General features: G+C 42.4%; 1 protein-coding gene across 5 annotated transcripts in view; it reads left to right on the plus strand.

The window, feature by feature from the left end:
• Positions 1-27,927, plus strand: part of cep128 (centrosomal protein 128) — a 299,878-nt gene that overhangs the window by 135,859 nt on the left and 136,092 nt on the right. For 4 of the 5 annotated variants that reach the window (XM_080202221.1, XM_080202225.1, XM_080202224.1 and 1 more), the window contains exons 15-17: positions 2,233-2,409; positions 7,070-7,129; positions 16,940-17,132. In XM_080202221.1, the coding sequence (XP_080058347.1) occupies positions 2,233-2,409; positions 7,070-7,129; positions 16,940-17,132 (430 nt within the window). The remainder of the gene's footprint in view (positions 1-2,232; positions 2,410-7,069; positions 7,130-16,939; positions 17,133-27,927) is intronic. The other variant, XM_080202226.1, reaches the window with a different exon arrangement.

Below are 27,927 nucleotides of genomic sequence, written 5' to 3' on the forward strand. Positions count from 1 at the left end.
TGCTTCACCTTGTGCTCGAGGTTGTACAAAGAATTAATCAAGTTTGTGGGACTAGAGTTTGGCATCCTACACTGGAATAAATCCTGTCTGTAGAGATGTTTGAAGTAAAAGTTAAGGGAAACCAGAAGTGTTGCCAAAACTGAACTAAGGACAGAGTAAGGCATTTGTAATAAATGAATCGAAGCACTAGGGAAAGAGTAAAGTTTATTTATTAGTGACAATAAGGCTGACATTAACATTGCAGTGAAGTTACTGTGAAATTCCCCATGTCACCACACTCCGGCATCTGTTTGGGTCAATACACCTAACCAGCACGTCTTTCAGACTGTGGGAGGAAACTGGAGCACCCGGAGGAAACCCACGCAGACACAGGGAGAACATACAGACTCCACTCAGACAGTGACCCCAAGCCGGGAATGGAACCCAGGTCCCTGGCAATGTAAGGCAGCAGTGCTAACCACTGTGCCGCCCCAAAGAGAGTATTCAATGTGGTGACAGTCATCACAATATCCCATCATATTCCTCGTAACCCTACAAATTAATCCTCTTCGGGCTCAATAGCAACATACAAACGAGAATTTGAGATATATGGGATGCTAGAAAAATTAGAGCAATGGGAAGTGGCTGTACTGGAGCTTGATGGACTGAATGGCCTCTTTCAATGCTGTAATCTTCTATGATGCTCTGATTCTTCAAGTACATGGCTACCTTCCTTTTGGAAATTTCTATGAGGTCTGATTGCACCAGCCCTTCAGGTTCTTTGTGCCTGATCTTAATGATTTTTCATGTGAAGATATTTCCCCTTGCTTCCTCTCTGACTCTCTTCCCAATTATTTTAAATCTGCAGCGTCTGGTTGTTAATTGTATCAACAATTAATCACATGCAGGTGGAGGGCATTGATTGAATGGTTACTTGAGCGCATGTAAAGAAACACATAATTTATTAATTTAGTTCTACTGATTTGCTCAAAATAGTATAAAGAGATGCATATTAACATCAAAGTTGAGTAGAGTCAGGGAATATACACCTGTAACGTACTCTGTGACTCTCGCCAACTTTTACAGATGCACCACAGAAGCATTCTTTCTGGTTGTATCACATGTTGGTGTGGCTCCTGCTCTGCCCAAGACCACAAGAAACTACAAAAGGTTGTGAATGTAGCCCAATCCATCACGCAAACCAACCTTCCATTCATTGACTCTGTCTACATTTCCCACTGCCTTGGGAAAAAGCAGCCAGCGTAATCAAGGATCCCACACATCCTGGACATATTCTCTTCCACATTCTTCCGTCAGGAGAAAGATACAAAAGTCTGAGGTCACGTACCAACTCAAGAACAACTTCTTCCCTGCTGCTGTCAGACTTTTGAATGGACCTATCTCACACTAAGTTGATCTTTACACCCTAGCAATGACTGTAACACTACATTCTGCACTCTCTCCTTCTCTATGAACGGTATTCTTTGTCTGCATAGTGTGCAAGAAACAATACTTTTCACTGTATACAAATATGTGTCAATAATAAATCAAATCAAATCTATCCCATGTAAAGACTAGCTTTAGATTCTTTCTTCTCCATCTGGCCTTCAGGCATATTTCACTGCTTATTAACTAGTCAGAGAAAATAGTTTCTCACTGCTTCCTCTATCAAAATCCATTCATAATTTTAAACATCTTTATCAAATTGTAACTTTGAAAGAAAAGCAAAATACTGTGGACTGTGCAGGAAATCTGAACAAATTGTTTAATACTTTGTCTAGTTCTTTATCAACTACAATTTGTTGCATCCTGCTCTGTACATATTGGCTCTGATTCCCTACCTTACAAAACTGACCACACTTTCCTAAGTACTTTAAATGTGAAGTGATTGGGGAGTATCTTGGCACAATATCAAATAAAAGCAAATGACTGCAGATGCTGGAATCTGAAACCAAAAAAGAAAATGCTGGAAAATCTCAGCAGATCTGCAGCTTCTGTAAGGAGAGAAAAGAGCTGACATTTTGAGTCCAGATGACCCTTTGTCAGAGCTTTGACAAAGGGTCATCTGGACTGGAAACATCAGCTCTTTTCTCTCCTTACAGATGCTGCCAGACCTGCTGAGATTTTCTAGCATTTTCTCTTCTGGCACAATGTAAATCCAAGTTGCTTTTTTGTGCCTTTTGTCTTTCTGAATACTGAATGCAGTATTAGTTTAGAAACCTGTAACGACGACCATTTATGTTGCTTTTGCAGAATAAACTGGCAGTTAACGGTGAAGAATGTACGAGGCAACTGGAGGAAATGACATTTCAGCTTAAAGATCAGATTAGAAGAGTCCAAACCGAGCAGGAGACGATCCTTTGTGCTGTAGGAAAAGAAATTGATGCTGCATGTGATTTCCTCTCCAGGGATCCTGGTGACAAGTTCAAAGTAATCAATGTAAACTCTTATTGACTTTACGCAACTAACTTAAGTTTGTTCTCCCCTTCCTCCATCACCTGCTGTGTTGATCCCTGTCATCAGTATTTCATTTTCAGCAAAGGCTGCAGGCAGATGACCTGTATTTAAGCAGCTATTGATGGTGCACTGTTGATGAGAGTGAGTAGAGATGTGGGAGAGCAGATTGACTTGACTCATTTTGAGATTTCCTCTAGTCCTTTTCTCACTTCTCATTTGGATTTGTGACTTGTTAACCACACTGAAACAAGTGCCCATTAATGTTCTACCTGAATATAATTTCTAAGACTTTACCCATCACTAAATTGCTTACACCCTATCTTGAATAAAGGTGTCACATTTGGTACTATCCAACCTTATGACACCACTCCCTATCCTGTTAGACACTCTTTAATACTTTACCTGCAACTCACCTCTCCCAGTAGTCAAGTTTTATTTGTAGAGTTCCTTGGGCCTCCATGTGCTATATAAATGCAAGATGTTGCAGAGAAAGAACAATTTTTGTTCAAACAGTGCCTTTCATGTCCTCACAATGCTGCAAATGAAATGCTTTTGAAATGTAGGCGCTGTTGTTTTGTAAGCAAGCCAGTTTACACATAGCAAGGTGTCATAACCAGCAGTGAGACCCATCAGTCTTTTTTTTGTTGTATTGCCAGTATACCAGATGACGTACTCATGCTGCTTTTATTTTTGAATGCATGAGAGAGTAGATAAGGCCTTGGCAAAATATCTCAACCAAAGGGAAGTGCTTCCAATAGTGCAGCACTTCCTCAGCACTGCATTAAAGTGCAGTCTATTTGCCCAACTCCCTGGAGTGAGGCATGAGCTCATCACATCTGACTTAAAAGGCAAGAACTTGACTCGTGGGCCTATCTGATACTAGCCAACAGTACTGTACATGTCATTGGCTATCAGTGGAATTAATTCATATCAAAAAACTTTCTCAGAGTGTCTTCATCATATTTGTAATAGAATTTTTAATTTCCAAGAACATGTACTTGAAAAATGAGGGAATAGATTCATACGTAAAATTAATTTCCGACTGCCCTCCTCATTTCTGTCTGTCTCACCACTTTGGTCATTTATTTCAACTCAATTTGACTTGAGTGCAGATGATAATTCTTGCTGCTTTCATTCCTTTAACAATACATTGCCCTTATGTATGTCTTTTCTTTTGAATGTTTTTCTGTTCCAGCACTGCACCATAAATCAGTTAGGAGGTATTGAAGTATTGTGAATGACAATTGAAGTAATAGATTTTTATTTTGCTGCTTTTATTCAAGGTGCTCACATTCTTGACTATGTAAATTCTGTGCACCTGAATTCTATAGGCAGATAAATTGCATTCAGTTGATTCATCTGCTCTGCAGCTTTTCTTGTTGATTGGTTGTGTCTCAGTGGATGCCTCTCATGCCTCTCAGTCACAAGGTTATGGGCACAGGTCCTGCTGCAGGAATTGAGCAAAATATCAATGCTGACACTCCAGTGCAGAACTCAGAGAGTGCCGCACCATCAGGGGTACTCTGTTTCTGATAAGATGTTAAACCGAAGCCAGGTCTGCCCCCTCAAGTATCACAACATTGTTACCATGCAGGAAGAGGCCGTTTGGCTCATCGTGTCTATACCAGTTCTCCGACTGAACATTATGACTTAGTGTCATTCCCCTGCCTACTATCCATATGGTGTTTCTATTCAAAATTATCTAATGCCCCCTTGAATAAACCTGCCTCTACCACACTTCTAGGCAGTGCATTCCAGACACCAACCACTCGCTGTGTGAAAAAGTTCCTTCTCCTATCAGATTTGTTTATTTTGCAAATCAGTTCAAATTTGTGTCCCTTTCGCGCTTGATCCTTTTACGAGTGTGAATGGTTTCTCCCTGTCTGCTCTGTTCAGCCCCCTCATAATTTTGAAAACCTCGATCAGATCTCCTCTTGTCCTTCTGCTGTCCAAGGAGAACAGTCTCAAGAGGAAGTCTCTTCTTCGATTCAACCTCGTTTCCCCTCCCCTCAACCCCAACCCATCACCTGTGAGGCGCCCATGGGCCACTTAGACTTCTACCCAACCTCCTCATCTGGAATCTTTGTGCCTCCTCTTCCTCTAAGTGATCTAGTATCCCTTTGGCCTTCTTGTTTGTGAGCTTTTCATGCAGCTTTGCAGGATCCAGCTTCCTTCCTCCCGGTCTTCCTGCTGCCTTCCATTGTTCATCATCGTCACCCATCACCTCTTTGCTCCTTTATGTGCCATCGTGAGTCTTCACCCTTCCCCCATCTTCTTGCACAGCCCCTCCTTCCACATAGCTTCCCCACCCTCCCTTTATTTTCGTTGGACCATTGAGCCTCACCTCCTACTCCAACCCCAGTGGAACTTCAGATCTTTGTTATGGTGGCAGTGAGAGTCCCACAGTAGAGTCCGGTTCAGATAGACACTGATGTGTGGTGCTGGGACAAGGAGACCCCTGTACACCCCAACCCCAGGCATAATACTGATCTGAGATGGTGATGTAGATAGATCCATTGGCCCAGCAGCTCAGTACTTGCATGAAACAAAGAAATGTAGAAACATAGAACAAGGAGCAGGAGGAAGCCATTTAGCCCCTTGTGTCTGCTCTGCCATTCCTCATGATCATGGCTGATCGTCCAACTCAATAGCCTAATCCTGCTTTCTCCCTATATCCTTTGACCCCATTCGCCTCAAGTGCTATATCCAGCCACCTCTTGAATACATTCAATGTTTGGCATCAACTGCTCCCTGTGGTAATAAATTCCATGGGCTCACCACTCTTTGGGTGAAGAAATGTCTCCTCACCTCCACCCTAAATAGCTCGGTGTGGAATTGGAGGCAGGAACCGGTTTGCACTGATCGGGTGATGTACAGCGCATCAGTAGCAGCACAGTGTTGCACTCACCCCAAAGCCTCTTGGAAATTGAGGATCACCTTGTGCATGCTGCTCATTAGCAATCTGGTTTTAATTTCATGCTGACAAGATTGAAAGGACTGATGGGACACCAGTGGCCTGCTCTCTTCATGAGCATTCATGAGATACAAAAGACATTCACGCCAGCAGCCAGCCAGTAGGCTGAACCACCAGTGGGAGAATTGCTGCACGGTTTTACACTGGCAGGTTTCTGATGCGCTAGATACTCCACTCCCACCTGCCACCAAACCAACGATGGGCAGGATGGGTGAATTCCACCCAACATTTCAAGGCCAATATGACTTTGGATCTGAGAGTCATATTAGACTCTTGTGTTAACTCTGTTTCTCTCCCCATAGATGCTACCAGCCCTGCTTGGTTTTTCCAGCGCTCTCTGTGTGTGCATGCTATTTAAATACAAGTGTTTCTTTTTGACCTGCAAAATTGTCCCTGCAGTGATGCTCCATGTGTCCTTTCCAGAAGAGGGTGCTAAATTATCTGTTATTACAATACTCAGTCTCTCACCTTGCTTAAGTCACTTAAGTATTAGTAATTCTAACTATAACTACAGGACTAATGAAACACAACAGTCCTAAACTGTACCCAAAAATAACGTATTGCTTGCAGCACTGGTACAGTCACTGAATAATTTTAATGGTTGACATCTTGCTATTATGTTATTGGCATTGAGGAATGGAGAATTTCAGTTAAGTAGTCACATTGGAAGAATCCTTAACTATTTACAATTTCTCTACCGTCTTGAACAGATTTCCCAGTAATTTTCTCATTTAAATCCCACTGCATTGTCAATTTCCTAGAGTAATGAACCTGTACCCACACCACTGCGTACCTCGGTCCTATCTAAAGTTTATTTATTAGTGACAAGTAGGCTTACATTAACACTGCAATGAAGTAACTATGAAAATCCCCTAGTCGCCACACTCTGGCGCCTGTTTTAGGTACACTGAGGGAGAATTTAACTGAACTTAAGGCAATAATTCCACCTTGGGTTTCAGTTGCCATTCATGCACAGCTCCAGTTGGCCACTCTCAGCCATCCTTCGGCTGCTTATTCATCTAGTCACCGTTCTCTGATCTTGCTGTGCATGAAATTGCTGCTGTCTTTTCGCCCTCCAAACGTTTCAAAAATTAATCACTGAATTTGAAAGTGTTTGAGACAATCTGTGCATTTAATGTTTTTCTGATTTTTGGAATGCCATCAGAATCTGTGGTCTCAACTCTCTCCCCTTGCAGCCCCCTGCCAGGCTCCTTTAGCCTGCGTGCGACACTATGTTTTGTGGACAGGTACACAGCTGTTGCAGTGCAAACAGAGCTAAATGTCTTCTGTAAGATGCAAATGAGATTTTTGCAGTGCAAGAATAACTTGTGATGGACTTGCTTGCAAATCACATTAGTTTTCTGCATAAAGAATGCGCAAATGATGAAAGGTGACTGGTGACTAACTGGAGTTGGTGAGAGGTAGAGTGCTGGTGACTTCCTAACTGCTGTTGTGTGTACAAGCTTTCCTGAGATTGTGTTCCAGGGCTTCAGCAGGAAATCAATCAAGGTTCATGCTTTAGAACCGTGAGCCTAATTAATTTCCTTTATAAACTGTATGACTCTGCTGCCTAGAAAGTAGTTTTTTTTTGAGCAATCATTCTTTCTGTATGCAATCCCTTCTGTTAACAAACAAACCGCAATCTAATTTTCTTTGCAGGCAATAACACTTACACCTGGATTAGAAAATGATCCTCATCGCTGGCTGGCTGAAATGAAAGTACGTATTCAGGGTGACGGTCTGATTAACTGCTTCAGGGCCTCAATGGTGTTGGTAAAATTTACAAAGAAGACCCTTGGCATACCGGCAGCAATGCTTTCAGGGTCACAGCAGACGGCAGTATAAATCTATTCAATGGAAATGTTTCAAAGGAAGGAGTTTGAGGGTATGCGATGAGATGGTATTAGAAGACCCAATAAAGGTTTAAAATTTTGAAGGTGTTTAAAGGGTAAGCATAGAGAAGATGTCTCCACATGGAGAACCCGAAACCAGCATCAGATATTTACTAATAAATTCAGTAAGGGACTCAGGTGGCACTTATTTAACCAAGGTGTTGTTAGAATGTACAGATCATCATGGAGTAGTTCAGGAGCATAGCAGGGATGTATTTATGGAGAAGTTAAATAGTATAAAATCGAATAGAATGGAGGAGGCCATTTGGCCCACTGTGCTTATGATGGATCTTTGAAAGAATTGACCAATTCATTTCCCAATAACCCTGCAAATTAGTTTTGTTCCCCTTGAGCCTGATTCCACCACCTTGTCAAGCAGTTAAATTCCAGATCTTAACACTCTGGGATCTTCTAATTCCACCGAAGCCTACAGGCTTTTGCATAGCATGTCCACTGCTGGGGAACATGCTGCAGGGGGTTGACTTCAGCAGGACTGGAAGATCCTGCCAGTGGGAAAGGATGGAAAATCCTGCCCTCTGCTTGCATAACCTTCCTTACGGTTCATTGCCAATTGTTTTAAGTCTGTGACCCACTGGCCAGAAGAAATGGTTTCTCTTTATTTGCTCCATTAAAATCCATCAGAATTTTGAATGCTTTGATGGAATTTCCCCATAGCTTCCTTTGCTCGAAGCAGAACAATTCCAGTTGCTCGAATCTCTTCATATAACTAAAGTTCCTGGTACCATTCTGTAAAAGTGCTCTGTACCCTCACCAGGGTCTTGGCATTCTTTCTAAAGCGTGGTGTCCATAATTGTACACAATACTTAAGCTGAGTCCTAATCAGGTTTTGCATCACTTGCTTGTTTTTATATTCAGTTCCCCTATTTATGAAGCTAAGTAACCCATGATCTTATTTTAAAGGCCTCATCAACCTATCTTGCTCCCTTCAAAGATTGGTGAATGTTCTTTCTCCTGCTTCATCACCTCTTAAATTTTACCATCTAGTTTGTATTGCCTGTCTGTGTTGTTCCTCTCAAAGCGCCTTACTTCACACTTCTCCATCTAAACCCTGTCTGCCATGTGTCTGTCTATGTCCTCCTGAGGTCAGTTACTATATCACTTGCTATCCTGCTATGTTGCCAAGTTCTTGCATCACCTGCAAACTTCTAAATTGTGCTTGTTACATTTGGCCTTTGGATCATTGCTTTTCTTCTAATACCGACCCTTAGAGGAACCCATTGTATAATTTTCAAGGAGAAAAAAGGGATAGAAGGATGTGCAAATAGTGAAGGATGACGCTTCTGTGAAGCACAAACACTGGCATCGACCAGTTAGGACCATAGAACTCATATATAGAATCCATACAATGCAGAAAAAGGCATTTGGCCTATTGAGCTTGCACCAACAATAATCCCACCTAAGGCCTATCCCCATAACCCCACGCATTTACCCTGCTAATCCCTGTGACATTTAAGAGGCAATTTAGCATGACCAATCAACCTAACCAGCACATCTTTGCAGTTAGGTTCAAAGGCCTATTTGTCAATTCTATGCAATTCTAAGATGAAATGTGCAAGTTTGATCAGGAAGGACCAGACTTATAAATAACCTCATCCTTTCCCTAAAAATTTCCTTGTTGTCAAGTGACTGTTGCAAATGACTTAAGTATCACTTTGATTTAATTTTCCTTTTGGAGTGCATCACGGAATAGTAGACCACCTAATCTTAAAAAGTGGCTCATCTTAGAAGAAAAGCTTAGCGAGCACCCAAGGCCAAATCCTAATTTAAATGTGCATATGTAATTGATTTTAAATGCTCTAATGGCTGACCTGTGCAGTGGGAAACATTTTATGCAGTTTTAGAACCCCACCTTGACTGAAAAATGATACTGAATGGTAGAATACTGGGCCTCAAATCTGAACATTGCACTGCTTTGTCAGCTGGGAAAATACACTTATGCTTTCATTCTCATATTAAATGTCATATTGTGCAGGTTTTGTGATTACCAGATTAATTTTTGAGAGGATATTTTACTTTCTGTATCATCCAGCATAATGAGACTAATAATTCTTCCGGCAGGAAAAGAAAGGCACCTCGTCAGATGTCGCTTGTTTCAATAGACTCATGTTGCTGCTTAAAATAAACCATTCTGCCTCGCACAAATGCCTCTCCCTTACTCCTCGCAGATAAATGGGAAAATCAGTCCTAACACAATACTAGCAGTAAAAGATTAATCCTGTACCCTAGCATGCTGGAAAAATTATCTTTTCTCTACTTTGCCTTTTAAAAGAGAAAAGAATGTCAAAAATTGATATATTCCTGAGGGCACTGAGAAATGCATTGTTTACAGTTTAAAATTTTAAAAAGTTTTCAAAGTTTTAAGTCTAAAGTTTATTTATCAGTCTCACAAGTAGGCTTACATTAACATTGCAATTAAGTTACTGTGAAAATCCCCTAGCCGCCACACTCTGGCACTTGTTCGGGTACATTGAGGGAGAATTTAGCATGGCCAGTGCACCTAACCAGCACGTCTTTCGGATTGTGGGAGGAAACTGGAGGAAATCCACGCAGACACGGGGAAAATGTGCAAACTCCGCACAGACAGTGCCCCAAGCCGGGAATCGAACCTGGGTCCTTGGCTGCTGTGAGGCAGCAGTGCTAACCACTGTGCCACCCTGATTGATCATCTGAGGTGGATGGTCTACGAAATGGCCTTTGATAAAACAAAAGCAGCAGCGCAAGAAGCTGATGTGCTGAAAGGATTCAAATGCCATGAATCCCAAGAAACCTGTGGGGAAGCTGACTGCACTGCTTCTGGTGAGTAGGTCATAGCTTTATAGCATGTTCTTATTATATTGTTAATGGACAGCTCAGCAATTATTGATGCAGATTATAATAAGAACATAAGAACATAAGAAATAGGAGCAGGAGTAGGCCATCTAGCCCTTCGAGCCTGCCCCGCCATTCAATAAGATCATGGCTGATCTGTCGTGGCTCAGTTCCACTTTCCCACCCTCTCCCCATAACCCTTAATCCCCTCTCTTATCAAGAACCCATCAACCCGCTTCTTAAAAATATTTAGCGAGGCAGCCTCCACCACTTCAACGGGCAGAGAATTCCAGAGATTCACCACCCTTTGAGTGAAGAAGTTCCTCCTCAACTCCGTTCTAAACCGCCTCCCCTTTATCTTGAGGCTTTGCCCCCTAGTCCTACTGTCTTTTTTGAGCGGGAAGAGTCTCTCCACCTCTATCCTATCCATCCCATTCATCATCTTATACGTCTCAATGAGATCTCCCCTCATTCTTCTAAACTCTAACGAGTACAAGCCCAGTTTATTCAGCCTCTCCTCATAGCTCAATCCCCTCAACTCCGGTATCAGCCTAGTAAACCTCCTCTGCACTCCCTCCAGGGCTAAAATATCCTTGCGCAGGTGCGGCGCCCAAAACTGCACACAGTACTCCAGCTGCAGCCTCACCAATGCCCTATACAGCTGCAGCAAGACCTCCCTACTTTTATATTCAATCCCCCTCGCTATGAAGGCCAGCATCCCATTCGCCTTCCTGACCACCTGCTGCACCTGCAAGCTGTAATGTGCTTTATGTAATGTGCTTTGTCTAATTTAACTTCAAGCACTTTAGAACTAAATGAGCCAATTGTTTTCGGGGGTGGGGGGGGCATGCATGAACTGATACCCTTATCAAAATTCTTGCAAAGTTTCATTTTGTTGTACCGAGATTGACCAATCCGATGCCGATTAAGCAAAATATGTTTCTTCTTTCCATAGCTAACGATCTCTTGGAGGGGGAGAGAGGATTTCATGCCAAGAGAAAAGTCTTGGCTTAGATCAAGTGTAGTACCGACATGCTGCACTTGGTTGAAGTCATTAGGTTACATTTTAGCTTGATTTGAAGCAATGTTTAAAAGCGGCTTCTCGGCCTTTTGGCTAATATGCAAATGAGATCAAGCCTTAGAGGAGGAGCTATGCCTGTTCCAATCAGCTTGGATCATGTAGATGAAGCCAAAGACAGGAGGTGAGAGCCCTGTCTTGTCAGCTTGGATTGGGAATGTCTCAACTTGTTGAGACTCTGAATTGTACTTGATTGGACTGAATTGGAATAAAAACAAAAAAAAAGTAAGTAATCCTTGTAGGAAGCAACATAATTGACTGTTTACTGAAAGAAGAATCTTTAGGAGCAGGAAATGGTCTTTAGGCCCAATAAAGCCTGCACTGTTTTCCTTTATTGACTCTCCCGGTCCGCTGTGTTACTCTTTTCCACAATGGTATCTCTGTCCAGACATACATTGATTTATCTCTCAATGCCCCAGTTTCTGCTTCAATGATCTTTTCTGGGAATTTCTGTGACTCCTATCCTTAGTCTAGATGGAGAATTTCTGACTGACTTGGCTTCTCGTAATTGGTTGTCCCCTGGTGTTGCGGAATCTTTACAACCGTGACTGATTTACCCCACCCAGTTCCCTTCATAATCTTCAACCTTCTATAAGGCCATCTCCAAATTGTCATTTGTCCTAAGAACGCAAGCTTTTCTTCTTTCACGTGAGGCAGGATTTAATGACCTCGCTCAGACAAGATCGTTAAAATCCCGCCTGAACACCATCAGAGATTTCTGTTCTGGGAACCTCGCCTGCCCAGGAGATAGTAGAATTCCGGCCCTAATATCCGGAATCATATTTATTGCCCCTCTTGTACCCTCTCAAGCGCTGTAATAAGCTGTCTGTGGCAGTGACTGCATCTGCTCATACTGCTGCAGGTGGGGCCTGACCAGTACTGGTGCGGCACCAATAAACTGGATTTCAGTCAGTCCCTAACAGAGCCAAAGTAAATAAGAGCTAAATATTAGCCAGAGTTCATGGATGCCAATCCACACCTCCACCATCCCCCTCCCTCCACCCCATCCAAAAGGAGACTCAGAGGAATTTAACCACAAATCAGAAACTCGAGAAATGTGAAGGTTGGCTCAGAGGGTAACGGGTTTTTGAGCTATGTGCAATTTTGATGACTCAGTCAGTCCCACTGTGTAGCTGCAGTGTGGTGCTGCTTCTCAGACCTCCTGATGGTGAGCTAATGTTCACTGAATTACATTGTAGAACTTTTGCACCTTTTAACAAAAAAAATGCCTTTAATATTTATGTTTAAAATGGGACAATGGATGCTACTTCATTTTAACTTGAATCCGTTTACAACATTTTTTTAACAGCAAACTTTTCTGTGTTCTTTGGATTAAAATATATTCATCAGTTCTTTGTTTGGAGTCTTTTTTTAATGGTCTTTCTTGCGCAATTCATCCAAAAGTTATAGATCACCTTTGGCATATCGGCGTAGTTTGGTATGCACCTTCTGAAAACTTCTAGATTTCTCATGTTTTTTGCTGTGGGTCTCATTTTATTTACATTCTAGTATATTAAGTGATTTTTTATTGTACTATTCTGACTTAATACCCCTTTTCCCAGCCACTGGGTAAAATCAGAACATCTATAATCTTGGATTCCAGTTTAATCCTGTCACCTGAACCTTAAAACCTATATTCAAAACATCAACATTACTTACTTCCACCTTTGCCCCGTTCCTACTGAAATCTTAGTCAATGCCTTCATCCATCATGTCAGGCAGATCAACTATACATTGTTTTCTTTGCTGGCCCTCCATTCACCACTCTGACTTGCTCAGAGCACTGCTGCACACATCCTGCCCTGCACTTGCCTATGACCCTTTTACTTGCTGACTAACACTAGTGCATGGCATCCCCAGTATAACTCATTTGAAATTCTTAGGCTGAGATTTTCCCAGATATTGGCAAAGATTGATGTTGGGTGGGAAAAGTGGCATTGACATTCCCTACAGCCACGGTAGCTTTCTCTGCCATATGGTCTGGAACTTAAAAGAAACTTCAAAAGACGGGTCCTACAATGTATTGTTGGCAGAATGGCTTCTGATTCACCCACTCCCGCCAGCAACTTAGAAACTCGAGGATCGGGATGCCATTTTTAAAAGCTGCCCTAGCGCACAGCAACCAAACCAATGACCCCTGGAATTACTCTCCCCTTCCTGGCACTGTGCCCAGTGATCAGGCTGTTCCTCATCCCACCCCCTGAGCACAATACTCACCTGAGTTTCCTGGGGAGGTCTGCTTGTCACACCGGCATCACGCTGTGAGGGTGGATTTTTTGATATGGGGTGAGGGTGGGATGATTTTGGTGTCTGGGCCTTTATAATAACATGTTAATTTATTCACATGAAGCTTCTGATGTTGAATGTCAGGAAACACACCTCATCATTGGCAGAGTGTAACGACTTTAATCAGGCAATTGAGGTGGGCCTGTTAGAATATGAACACTAAAAGGATTCCTTGATTAAGAGCCAAATTGATGGGCCAATTGGGGAGCCTCTTGGTTTATATTTAACCAGGAGTGTCAGTTCCTTTGGGACTCCTGGTTAAATACAAAGCAAGCCGCTCCCTGATTGGCCCATCAATTTGGCCCTTAATCAAGGAATCCTTTTAGTGTTCATATTCTAAGAGCCAAATTGATGAGCCAATCAGGAAGCCTTTTGCTTTGTATTTAACCAGGAGTCCCAGAGGAACTGACACTCCTGGTTAAATGTAAACCAAGAGGTTTCCTGATTGGCCCATCAATTTGGCTCTTAATCAAGGAACTCTTTTAGTGTTCATATTCTAACAGGCCCACCTCAATTGCCTGATTAAAGTCGTTACACAGGGATAATCACGTCATGCTCTTGCGATATTTTCCGCTCCCATCACTGAACCCATCCACCATGGGCGGGAGCAGAAAATCCTGGCCATTGTGTGGCCTGCAGCTCCTTTCATCATCTTTCCCTACAACATTTGTATAATATATCCCACTGACTAGTCTGTTCATCTGACTGGGGACTTGTGTGTGATTTCTGCTTCCTTTACCCCGGCCATTAGTGACAGTACACAGGAACCTCATAGTTTGATCTTCCCTTCGTCGTTACAAACAACATCAAAATCCATCAGTTTGAATTAAACGTGAAGTAGCCTCTGGTCGTTTTCCCCTCTGCTTCAATATCCATTCTCCTTGCATCCTTTTATGATGTTCTTTGGAAATTATTCTTAAGCTAAATGTGCTGCATTCAGGTAAGTAGTAGTCAGGTTGTAGTAACTGCACTCAGCAAAAGTCCTTGTTTTGGAAACTTGCTTATCCCCAATTATTGTATTTACATTGCTATTCTGTTTTCATGTAAATATGTTTTCATACTCATTAGTCACAAATTAGAAATGTTTCATTTGTGTTCTTATTTGCTGTTATTTGATTTATGAATTAATATTACAAAGTTGTGTGCTGATAGTTTCACGAAAGGAACCACACAGTGGAGAAGGTGGTGCATTAAGAATAAACAAAAAACAGACCTAAAGTTCCATCTCGTAATTGGAAGATTAATTTCTTGCTCATTAGGAATTGATAGTAAAGTTAAGATGGGTAACCCAGTATAACTCCAGTCTTAATCTCGCAGTTTAATGCTCAAATCCAATTTTATGTAAAATAGATGCATTTAGTGCTTAGGTAAAGAAATGAAAATCAGCCATGGAGATGGCATTTATTGCTCTCCCTTAAGGCAAGTTTGGAGGCAGAGGACATTTAACTGAACAGGAAGGTGATAGATGGGGACCCAGCCATCTTCTTGTCTCTGCTCAATTAAGTTCTGTAAGAAGTCTTACAACACCAGGTTAATGTCCAACAGATTTATTTGGTATCACAAGCTGTTGGAGTGCTGCTTCTTGTCGTCTGATGAAAGAGCAGCGCTTAAAAAGCTCATGATACCAAGTAAACCAGTTGGACTTTAATCTGGTGTTGTGAGATTTCTGACTGTGCCCACCCCAGTCCAACGCCGGCAGCTCCAGTTAAGTTCTGGGAAGGAAGACTTATTGACAGCCTTTCCATCCCATTTGAGGCCCTTAAGTGGACAATTAACATTCATAAGGGCCCCAATCTGCCACCACTGACATTCCACCAGAGTACAGGTGGGAGACTCACCTTGTGGTAAGCCCAAAAAGCAAATCCAAACCCTGTTGCATTTGGGGTGTGGGTATTGTGGATGACTTCTTTCTAGGGTAATTACACTCCTGTGTAATGTATGCTGTCTGTATATATGATCTGTCTTCTTCCAATTCCTCATATTGTACAATAGCACTGCTGATGTCTTCTTTTCTCTGATTAGCAGCAGTATTTTGATGTTGCTTTCTGCTTAACCACAGGCCGATTTGAAGTTTTGCTTTCATACATGTTTTGAATCAAAGCTTTGTCAAAAGCTCCTTTATGTGATTGCAAGACGTTTTTCGCTCAAAGTAAAAAAAAGTGCTTTGCTGTTTGCTTCCAAACACCACAAACAAAGCACCAGGAATCAATAGGGTAGCTTCACATGATGCACCATCCCTTGCCAGGAATAGTTCTTTGAAAGTAGACCAAATGTAAACATGAGCAAATAAGTTGAAATGCTTCAGGTCAGTAATTTTTTTCAGCGCGGAACACATAACAGCTGATCACAGGACTGGTCATGATACGGTCTACATCATCATTGCTGTCCATTTAGTAGGCAAATGCTTGCCCCTCTGTCTGAAATGATACCCTTAACAGACACTGAGGAAATGCTTGCTAGACCTATATAGTGGAGTAGATGTCTCAGTACCCTTATAGGTGAAGTTGAACTGCTTCTAAGATACTTTGACTGTACAAACCTGTGAATAGCAGCACAGGAATCCTATCTTGGCCTTTTGGCTAAGATTAAGTTAGTTCCTGCACTTGATAGAAGTCAATGAGGTTACACTGAGGCTTCATTTGAAGCAATTTTTTGAAACGGCATCTAGACGTTTTGGCTAAGATACAAATGAGATTAAGCACTGAAGAGAGTGTAATGCTTCTCCTACCAGCTTGGATCATGTAGATCAAGCCCAAGACAGGAAGAGACTTGCTGTATGTCAGCTTGGATCTGTAAAGTCTCACTGGTTGACACTTTGAATTGGACTTTGATTGGATATAGCTAAATAAAAAACACAGGGATCTTATCAGCTTGTGACTGTCATAGCAGTTTCAACTTGATGAGGTACTTGGTTATGGTAAATGCATTTAAAGGCAAACCAGTATTGGTTAACAGTAAGCATCACTGTGCTTGGTTGAAGCTAAAATAGAAAGAAAAAGGCAGTCAAAGATGCAGACCACCTCACTGACTGTAGGGCAACTTTCTTTTTCAAGACACCCATTCCTGAAACTAAATTAACTTCTGCTGACCTCATGAATGCAGCAATTTTGGGTTAAATTTGTAACTGCTTGCATATTCCAGATTTCATAAGCTTTTGTTAGATCAGATTTGCTGTAACAAACTTTTTCTTTTGCAAAACTTTGGTCAACACATTTGTTTGTCTTCTGGGAGTGTAAATTAAGATGTGAACAGAATTCTGTGTATAAAACTAATAGAGTGGGCTGATGGGGAAGCTAGCATAATTCAGCCTACCTGTGAACATTATTATTAATTAGCATGATTTTAATTCCCTGTTGTTCCTCCTCATTCAAAAGTTTGGACTGGTTTGGATCGGTCTTTGACACAAGTGGAACTTAGGAACTGACTAACAATATTACTCTTTAGACCAAGCTACAGTGGCTGTGCGAAGAAGTGAAGGAACGAGACGGACGAGAACATAAACTACGAGGCCATCTCCGGCAGTGTCGAGGGCAGCTGAAGGACCTTCTACAGGACAAGGAGTCAGAGAGCCAGCTTTTCATAGAGCAGATCACAAAACAAGAACATCTTCTTGAGGAAATTCACAGGGAAAAACGAGGTTAGTCTGTAACTCTTTCATTGCTGAGGTGGGATTTACAGTTAAGAGAAACAGTGGGATTTTTTTGACCAGCATCAATTCACTTTCTCAGGGTATTGGAATGGGACGAAGTATTCACTGCTTGTAATTAATATCAATGATGGTCTCCCACAGTGATTGAAATGTGAAGTGATGAGTCTTTGCTGAACACAGTTGTTGGTCTGTTTTGAGGTTTCTGCACAAAACAAATAGTCAAAGGAAAGCAGACCAGGTATAGTACAGTGTGGACTTCCAGCTGTGGGGTTGTGAGGTAAAAATGATTGCAATGGCTTTGACCTCCCACTGTTGCCAGTGCTGAGTGGGAGTGCATCACAAATAAAACTTTGTTGAGTATACCTGCTGTTTAGAAGAAAGCAAATCTATTGAATGGGAAGAGGTCTTGTGGTGAAAAAACCTAAAAGAGTCAGTTTTGTTTGCGAATTTTACATCAGTGCTGCCCAAATGGGAAGCAACTAAGAAGTTAAGACTTATCCAACGGGAAGTTCTAGATGTGAACAGACAAAAGGAAGAGGGACTTAGAGGGGAAGAAGGCTAGTTTGTGCAGCATTGTTGACATACAATCTAAATATCATACCAGGTTTGTAGCGGTGAGTAGGTTTTAGAGGTCCTTTCCTACAAGATATGCCGTTCCATAGTGCCCTTCAGTTTTTTCTTTATTCGTTTGTGGGACATGGGCATTGCTGGCTGACCTGTATTTATTGCCCACCCCTAATTGCCTTTGAGAAGTTGGTGGTGAGCTGCCATCTTGAGTTGCTGCAGTCCATATTCTGTGGGTTGACCACAATGCCGTTAGAGAGGGAAATCCAGGATTTTGACCCAGTAACGGTGAAGGAACGGTGATATATTTCCAAGTCAGGATTGGTGATTGGCTTGGAAGGAAACTTGTAGGTAGTGGTGTTCCCAAATATCTGCTGTCTTTGTCCTTCTCGATGGGAAGTAGTTGTGGGGTTTGGAAGGTGCTGTCTAAGTATCTTTGGTGAATTGCTGCAGTGCATCTTATAGATAGTACACACTGCTGCTACTGAGTGTTGGTGGTGGAGGGATTGAATGTTTGTAGATGTGGTGTCAATCAAGCGGGGCTGCTTTGTCCTGAATGGTGTCAAACTTCTTGAATGTTGTTGGAGCTGCACCCATCCAGGCAAGTGGGAAGTATTCTATCACACTCTTAACTTGTGCTTTGTAGATGGTAGATAGGCTTTCAGGAATCAGGAGGTGAGTTACTCGCCACATTGTTCCTAGCCCCTGACCTGCTGTCAGATCTCAAACCGGTTTATGGGCAGTGATGTTCCTTTTGCAGTCACTGTTGCATTGTTTTTAAAATTTATTCGTTTATGGGACAAATCAATTCTGGCCTCCCAGATAAGAACATAAGAACATGAATCCACTACAGTTTGTCTGCCTCCCTAACAGGTCCACAGCAGATGCCATCTTCTTGGCCCTGCACTCAACCCTGGAATGCCTTCATAATAAAGGCACCTATGCCAGACTCCTATTTATTGACTACAGCTCAGCCTTCAACACCGTTATTCCCACAAAACTCATCTCTAAACTCTGTGGCCTGGGTTCAGCTCCTCCCACTGTGACTGGATCCTAGACATCTGAACCCACAGACCGGAATCAATAAGAACAGGCAATAACACCTCCTCCATATCATCATCAACATCAGTGCCTCACAAAGCTGTGTCCTCAGTCCCTTACTATACTCCTTAAACACCTGTGAACTGTGTGGCCAAATTCCCCTCCAACTTTGATTTTCAAGTTTGCTATTTGACACCACTGAAGTGGGTCGGATCTCAAACAGTAATGAAATGCGAGTTCAGGAATGAAATAGAGAATCTGTGAGCTGGTGCGATGACAATAATCTCTCCCTCGATGTTGAGACGAAGGAGATAGTCATCGACTTCAGGAAGCATACCCCTGTCTATATCAATAGAGATGAAGTAGAAATGGTCGAGCGCTTCAACATTTTAAGTGTCCAGATCACCACGACGTGTCCTGGTCCCTACGATAGTTAAGAAAGTCCACCAACACTTCTACTTTCTCAGAAGACTAAGGAAATTTGGCATGTCAGCAATGACTCTCACCAGTCTTTTACAGATGTGTCGTAGAAAGCATTATTTCTGGTTGTATCACAACTTGGTATGGCACTTGCTCTCCCCAAGACAACAAAAATCTACAGTCCATCATTCAAACCAGCCTCCTACCCATTGACACTGCCTACACATCCAGTTCCCTCAGAAAAGTAGTCAGCATAATTTAGCACCCCACGCACCCCGGACATTCTCTTTTCCACCTTCTTCCATTGGAAAAAGATACAAAAGTCTGAGGATATATACCAGCCGACTCAAGAACAGCTTCTTTCCTGCTGCCATCAGACTTTTGAATGGACTTATCTTGCATTAAGTTGATTTTTCTCTACACCCTAGCTATGACTGTAACACAACACTCTGTCTTCTTTCTTTTCCTTCTCTATGAATGGTATGCTTTGTGTAACACACAAGAAACAATACTTTTCACTGTATTCTAATACATGTGACAATAATAAATCAAATCAAAAGGATGTGGGCGTCACTGACTATGCCAGCATTTATTGCCCATCCCTTGCTGCTCTTCAGAAGTGGTGGTCAGCTCCCTTCTCGAACAGCTGCAGCCCACGGGGTGTAGGTGCACTCATAGTGTTGCTAGGGAGTTACAGGATTTTTCTATAGAATCCCTACAGTGCAGAAGGAGGCCTCTGGCTCCGAAAGAACATCTTGCGCAGGTCCCCACGCTGCCTGCCCGCCAGCCCAATTCCCCCTAACCGTAGGCATTTACCTATTTAGGTGGCCAATCCACCTAACCTACACATCTTTGCACTGTGAGAGGATACACGTACAGACACGGGGAGAATGTGCAGACTTCGCACAGACAGTCAGCCAAGGTCGGAATTGAATCCGGGTCCTTGGCGCTGTGAGGCAGCAGTGCTAACCACTGTAACTGTAAATAATTAGTTCCAAGTCAGGATAATGTGTAACTTGGAGGGGAACTTGGTGGTGTTCCCATGCATCTGCTGTGCTTGTCTTTCCAGGTGGTCGAGGTAGCTGGTTTGGAAGCTGCTGCTGGAGGAGTATAGGGGATGTGGTAGCCAATTGGCACACAGCAAAGTCCCACAAACAACAGTGAGATCATGATCAGATAATCTTTTTTTAGTTCTGTTGGTTGAGGGATTAATATCGACCGGACACTGGGGAGAATTCTCATGTGCTTGTACAGTGCCATGTGATCTTTGATGTTCACCTGACACAGGGATGGCTGGTTTAATGTCTCATCCATTAGTAGGCGCCTCTTGATTGCAGTGCTGCCTCGGTACTGCACTGGGAGGGACAGCCCCACATCCCCTGTTCAGGTGTCTCTGGAGTGAAAGCTTGAACCCATGGCCTTCTGACCTCGAGGAGAGGGTACGAGTCGCTGAGCCACGGCTGACACTGGATATGTAAATTGGATTAAATGCTTTCATCACTGTAACTCCCGCGGGCTTTTACTATTTTACTTCAGTTTAATTATTTGTAATCCTAGCACTTTACATCCTGAGGGAGAGTCCAATAAATTCTTTTGCACTGATGAAGTCTGCAATAGAAGTTAAATAATCCCTGTCTCAGCAGCTTGTAGTTAGTGCTATTGATACAGCACGGCGAGATTTACGAGCCCCGTTGGGGACACGGATGAAAAAGTGTTTTTGTAATGGATCATCTCTTCACTTTTTTTTCCCCTTAAATGCCCAGGAGCCACACGCTATTTTCATGAGTCCTCCACAGATTGAACTTTCAACCCATAGTTTATCCAATTCCGAAGGAAGCACTGCTCCAGAATTCGGTCCCACTGTTACAGACTCTGGCTGCACTGCAGTACTTGGAAGCTGGAGCTGTTGTTTGCTGTAGCAAGGTAGAGGTGATAAGAGTGATGTGTGTTGGCAGCAAGTCCACCCTCGTGACATTTGTGGTTCTGGCTGCAAACTTGGAGGCGTCACTCTGTGGAGAGTCAGTGGTTATATTAGACATCCGTAATACCTGCTCCATATCGAGAGTATTAATATCAATGTACAGCATTAAGATTATTTAACTGTTTGCCATTTATTTCTGCATTTTTACATTCCCTGTGTGTTTATGTAGCGTATACGTAACAAAGCCATTTTGAACTCTGAAATAGAGTTTAGAGTTGGATTTGATGCTTTTCGGTAGGGTAGGGGAGTTGGAATGGAATCTGAGTGGTCTGCTTGCCACTTTCCCATCGTCTCATCTCATCTAATCAAGTGTCATCAGGTGGCCAGTTAGTGGCCTTTTGGCTGGTAAGAGGCCAATTAGAAAAGGTGCAAAGTATGCCTGCACCTAATTGGGTCGCTAGGCCAGGACAGCAAGTGGCAGCGGGGTATTATGAACAGAAAGGCAGCCATAGCTGCAAGTATAAAGGCCCCCTGTTTTAGAATCATAAAATCCCTCCTGTGCAGAAGAGGGCTATTTGACCCATCAAGTCTGCACCGGCTCTCTGAAAGAACATCTTACCCAGACCACCCCTCACCCTACCTCACAATCCTACAATTTACCCTGCTAATCTATCTAACTCACACATCTTTGGGCGTGCTAAATTGCCCCTTATGTCCAATCCACCTCACTCACACATCTTTAGAGTGTGGGAGTACACCGGAGGAAACCCACTCAGATACCAGGAGAACGTGCAAACTCCACACAGTCCCCCAAGCCAGAATGAACCTGGATCCCTAGCACTGTGAGGCAGCAGCACTAACTGTTCTCTGAATGTTTGTTCACTGAAGGCTTATGAAAGCACAAAATTGAGTTTTAAAATAAAAACATGTTGATTCCGCCATCTTCACCAACAGGATCAGCTGGTACATGTATCATGGTCTAAATGTCAGGGCTTTTCCTCCCTCCTTCTGTTGCCTCATCAGAGCTGCTGTAATACACTCCTAACCTTTTCCATGTCTTGAGGCAGCAGGCAACAGAGAAACTTGGTCAATTGGGGTGACTGGCCTGCAGATTTCCACACCCGCGCGCTCCATAATTTCAGAAACTGGCATGAGGATGTTGCGTTGTTCACCCAGTGCCATCACATTCAATTTTACCCTCGGGAAAGGATGATGGGGTGTAACCTATCTGATTTGCGACTGTGGAAACCCAGTCCATGGTGACTATACCATTAGTGAATGATGGAGTGGCCGTGTCATGTTAGATGTGCAATACAAATGTATGTAAGCCAGCTGCAATTGTGTTACTCTGACTCGTATGCCTCAGTATTGCTGTCAGTATAGTGAATAACATTTAAAATGGAGATTATGGAGTATTAGAATTCTAGAGGGCATTGGAATTGCATTATAACAATTAGTTTAGAATACTGCAGCTTTAAAAAGCTTGTGGTGTAATCAGTGAATAGGGTAATTGTGAATCTCAAAGGAACTACAATCTGGTTGCAATCCACTTGCCGTTTTAATACTGTATCTTATGCACATATGTTGCAGCATTCTGTTCCTTTGTTGAAGTGCTGCTTTGGGTGACAATTCTGAGGGACTGGGCTGTGGAGGCATGGAAGGAGAGGGACAAGTCAGATATAGATGAAGGCAAGTACTGCTGCATTTGCTGACTTGCATCATTTTTCACTTATGAACTACAACTGTATGTAAACCTGTGATTGAAGCATTGTCTGCAAAAGACAAAGATTCATTTTTCCAGTGCTAATGTTGCTTACAGTAGTGGTCCATTGAGGGATTTTGATCTCTTACAGCTACTAAAATTTGCAACGTTGATATATTGGAAATGCAGTATTTGCAATTTAAACATGGACACACAATCCATTTCGAATTCCCATCAAACCCTAATTTTTGCTAATGATCTCAGGTGGAATTTTCCAGCCCTTCCTGCAGTAAACTCTCTGGGCCCTGCTGAAGCTGACCCCTGTCGCAGCATCCCTGGCAGTGGAACAGGTGAGCCATGTAAACTGTCGTTGACTTCCTGCTGACGACCAATGGAAATCTGTCTCCACTGTGGTCATATTTGACCAAATCCAGATAGGAGCAAAACCTTTAAGCAATAAATATAAACATTAAATAGACAGAAGCAACATTACTCTGTTTGTCTTCTCTGGGTAGAAATGTAAACCTTTGTTGGTCCTTTTCGCATGGAACTCTCTTTCTCTACACCTTATTAAGAAAAGCTTCGGGTCTTTGTAGTCTGTTCCTCACAAATGTTGTCAGCGATAATTAATTTTGGCGTGAAAAGTGCTATTGTGAAAGGATGCATTTCCTTCAGAACAACAGATGGAACTGTTTTCCATCTTTTTCCCATTGTTTGGCTTCTTATCTCAGAACTGCCTGGGGTAACTGTTTCACAATGTGGCCACTGAAACAAATCAAGAAACACCAATCTCTTATTTTTGGCCAATAACAACAGCTGACTTAGAACATAGAACACTACAGCACAAACAGGCCCTTCGGCCCACAAGTTGCGCCGATCACATCTATACCTACTAAGCCATAGACCTATCTATAACCCCCAATCCCATTAGATCCCATATACTCATCCAGAAGTCTTATAAAAGACCCCAGCGAGTTCGCCTCCACCACCACCGACGGCAGCCGATTCCATTCACTCACCACCCCCTGAGTGAAAAACTTTCCCCTAACATCTCCAATTTACCCCTAACATCTTATACCCTGATTTGTTAAACCCTAAAGAATCTTGTTAATGTACAGCTTTTAAACTATTTATTACATTAAGTACAAAGAAACAAAATCTTTAATAGGAGATTAAATCAAATCCTACTCTTCCATTTATATGTTGCATGTACAGAAGCTTAATGATTATGTTACTCGCTTAGTAATCCAGAGGTCAAGACCAATGAGCTCAAATCTCAACACAACACCTGGGGAATTTGGATTCAATTAATTAAATAAATCTGGAATAGACTGTACAATTACCAGATTGTTATAAAAACTCTGATTCACTAATGTTCTTTTAGGGAAGGAAATCTGCCATCCTTACCCAGTCAGGTCCATTATAATGTGGTTCTCTCTTAATACCCTATTGAAGTGGCCCAGAAAGCTACTTAAAAAGTTAGTCACCAAGACTGTCTTAAGTTGACAATTACTTGAACCATCTTCTGCTTTATCTGGAGGTTGTTGGAGTGTGTTCACAGGGACACAATGTACAAACCTCCAGATAAAGTGGGGAGAAACATGTTCAACATTGTGCTCTTCTTGATGGTCATCTTGTGTGTGGCTACATCAAGCTGTGTATTGACCCTCAGTACACAAACACAATGTGTCACTATGTGCTAAGGTTTTACCTATTGCTGGTGTTGAGAAGGATGTGTCTCACCACATTGCTGCAGAATGCTCCAAGCGGTTAGAATGTACCCTACCATCTATCCTGCATGGAAAAGTTAATGCAGAGAAACACCTTTGACCACAAGTCCATCAGGCAGTGGTTTGCATGTAATGTCCATAACACCCTGTGGAAAATGAGATGGTAGATCATGTCAGATGGTCCTTGCGCAGATTGTCAAAATCATTTGGCAGAATGCCTTTTTGCCAAAACTTTCCAACAAGCACTAGGATGTAACTTGGCTGGCAATGAGAAAGGCCCCCTCCCTGTTAGACCCTCCCTGCACTCGTGGAGTCTCTCTGTCTCCACTCGTGTCCTCAAGGTGGCTGTGGTGGAGTAGATACTGTTCACTTCCTTCTGGAATGTGCTTGGAGAGAGTTGTAGTGGTTTTGGTCGAAGTTCAGACTCAATGCTCAGTGGGCTGTATCCAGGATCGCATATCAAGGTAAACATCAACTGTGGCTGTAGGACCATTAACTCAGCGAAAGATGTTCCTTGATCTGCCTGAAGCACTCTGGTTTTCTAGTGCAGATAGTTGTCCTCAACTGAGTGTTATAGACCATGTTTGGGACCAAGTCAGAAACTCCAAGGTACGTAATGAAGTTAGCCTGGACCCTAGCTTTTTAGAGCATAACGTGCTCACTCCAGGTATGATTCAATTGGCCCTCTAGAGTCAATTGTCATAGAGTCATTGAGGTTTACAGCATGGAAACAGGCCCTTCGGCCCAACTTGTCCATGCCGCCCTTTTTTTTTGAAACCCTCTAAGCTAACCCCAATTGCTGTATTTGGCCCATATGCCTCTATACCCAGGAAGCTTTTATTAAAGCAAAATTTATTTAAGAATGCATTTCGAATATAACAAAAAGAATTAGCATAACTCTTAACAATTAAAATACTTAAACATGACAAAGTATAATTCCTAACAGCTAGCACTTTCTATTGTTCCAAGGTAAGCAGACTCCCTTTTTGAATTAGCATAAAACCGGATATACTCACGTAGATGCTAGATTTCCAGCTTTTAACAGCTCTGGACACAGATCCAGACAGGCACCTGTCTTCTAACTTTCATTCAGCAACCCCCAGAAAAAGATTCATCCCCAGACAGCAGAATCTCAGAGAAAGAGATTTATATCTTGGTAGATTCCAGCCTCTAAATCCAGAGAGAAAAAGATGCTGCTCTCTAACAACTCCAAACATCATCTGAGCTTGATTTCTCTGTGTAAGCCTAGCTCCATCCAATGATTTTTGTGTTGATCAACTTAATTAAACCCCACTCTGCAAACCTCACTAAAATAACAGAACAGCATTAGTCCAGATTAAAACAAACATTCTAGCAATTAGGAGCAATTATGCTGCTGCAATAACAAGTGGGGTGCTGCTACAGTAACAAGTGGTTATCACTGCAGCCTCACAACGCCAGGGACCTGGGTTCGATTCCCGGCTTGGGTCACTGTCTGTATGGAATTTGCATGTTCTTCCTGTGTCTGTGTGGGTTTCCTCCCACAGCCCAAAAAATGTGCAGGTTAGGTAAATTGGCTATGTTAAATTCTCCTTCAGTGTACCCAAACAGGTGCCGGAATATGGCGACTAGGGGATTTTCACAGTAACTGCAATGCAGTGTGAACGTAAGCCTACTTGTGATTTATAAATAACTTTAAAACAGGCTGCTGGTTGCAGACCCAGTGGCAGCAATGTTAGCACAAAAACATGCATCAAACGCATTTCTTAAAGGCACAATATTGTCTCAACTGGCACATTCCAAAGTCCAGAACTATGTGCTGAGGGATGCAGTAAAACTTGGAGCAGCTGTCACAGAGGTGCAATGGGGAATGGTCACTGTACAAGGTCTTTCAAGCATGGTGCATCGAGGGACAGGAAAACTTTTTGGAAGAAAAAATTGAGTTCTGTTTGTCTTTTTATAATTCTTGAATTTGAAATATTTGTGACTGATCATGAATGTATATTGAAAATATCAAGAGAATTACAATTGTATGGAGCGGACTGCGCTGCAGGAAAACGAGTCGATCTTTGTGGCACTTTGTAATTCTCAAGTTCAAAATTTTCACGATATACTTTGACAAATTTTAAGTACATTTAGGTTGGAGGGGAGGTGGGAAGGTAGTGGGGTGGGGTGGGGGGGCGAAGAATAGGAGTGGGCAGTCCTTGCCAATGACACACTCATTAGTGAATGAATACAAAAAATGTTTGCATAACAATGGTGTCTTACAACTCCAGAATTCCCTCCTGACGTCTCTCTGCTTCTTTCTCCTCTCATTGCGAGCAGTTTTGAGTACAGGAGCAGGGATGTGTTGCAATTATACAGGCCCTTGGTGAGGCCACACCTAGCGTATTGTGTGCAGTTTTGGTCTCCTTTTCTGAGGAGGGATGGTCTTGCTGTCAAGGGACTGCAGCGAAGGTTTACCAGGCTGATTCCAGGGATGGCGGGATTGACGTATGAGGAGTGATTGACTAGGTTAGGATTGTTTTCGCTGGAGTTCAGATGAATGAGGGGGATCTCATAGAGATTTATGAAATTTGAACAGGACTAGACAGGGTAGAAGCAGGGAGAATGTTCCCAATGATGGGGGAGTCCAGAAGCAGAGGTCACAGTCTGAGGATTCAGGGTAGATCATTTAGGATGGAGGCGAGGAGACATTTCTTCACCCAAAGAATGGTGAGCCTGTGGAATTCATTACCCCAGGAAGTAGTTGATACCAAAACATTGAATGTATTCAATGTTTTGGTTATAGCATTTGGGGGTGAATGGGATCAAAGGTTATGGAGGAAAAGCAGGATTAAGCTACTGAGTTGGATGATTAGCCAAATGACCTTTTCCTGCTCCTATCTTCTATGTTTCTAAGACTCCTCACTTGGGAAATTCACCGTAACCTGTCCTACTTTGACTTGACATCCATTTTGTCTGATTATTCTTCTGCAAATTAACTGGAAAAGGTATTTTTGATGTTGAAGACACAAATGTTAAAATGTCACAGGGAAATAATCTACCTTCTGTATGTTGCATTTATTGGCGCTTGTTGAAAACTTGCCACATTTTAAACCTGTTAAGACTGCAAAGAAAGTTCAAGTGTTAAAATGCAATGGAAAGTGCACAAGGTTTTATTTGAATTTCTATCTGCGTACCATGTTGGACCCTAGTGCGATGGGAACAGATCTAAAGTTCACAGAAATTGATTGAGACATCAACTGCAATCACAGTTGGCAGGTAGTGTCTGAAAACCAGGCTTCCCTGTCAGTACAGTTGCTTCACATACAAAGAAATCACTTGTTTTAGAGTGATGACCCTCAGATTATATAATGCAAGATTAAAATTTTATGTAAGAAATCAGAAAGCTATGAACCGCCAAAACCAGTCAGAGAAAATGAT

Source organism: Carcharhinus amblyrhynchos, chromosome 14 (genome assembly GCF_965287045.1).
Source record: "Carcharhinus amblyrhynchos chromosome 14, sCarAmb.v2.hapA, whole genome shotgun sequence".
Classification (NCBI taxonomy): Eukaryota; Metazoa; Chordata; class Chondrichthyes; order Carcharhiniformes; family Carcharhinidae; genus Carcharhinus; species Carcharhinus amblyrhynchos.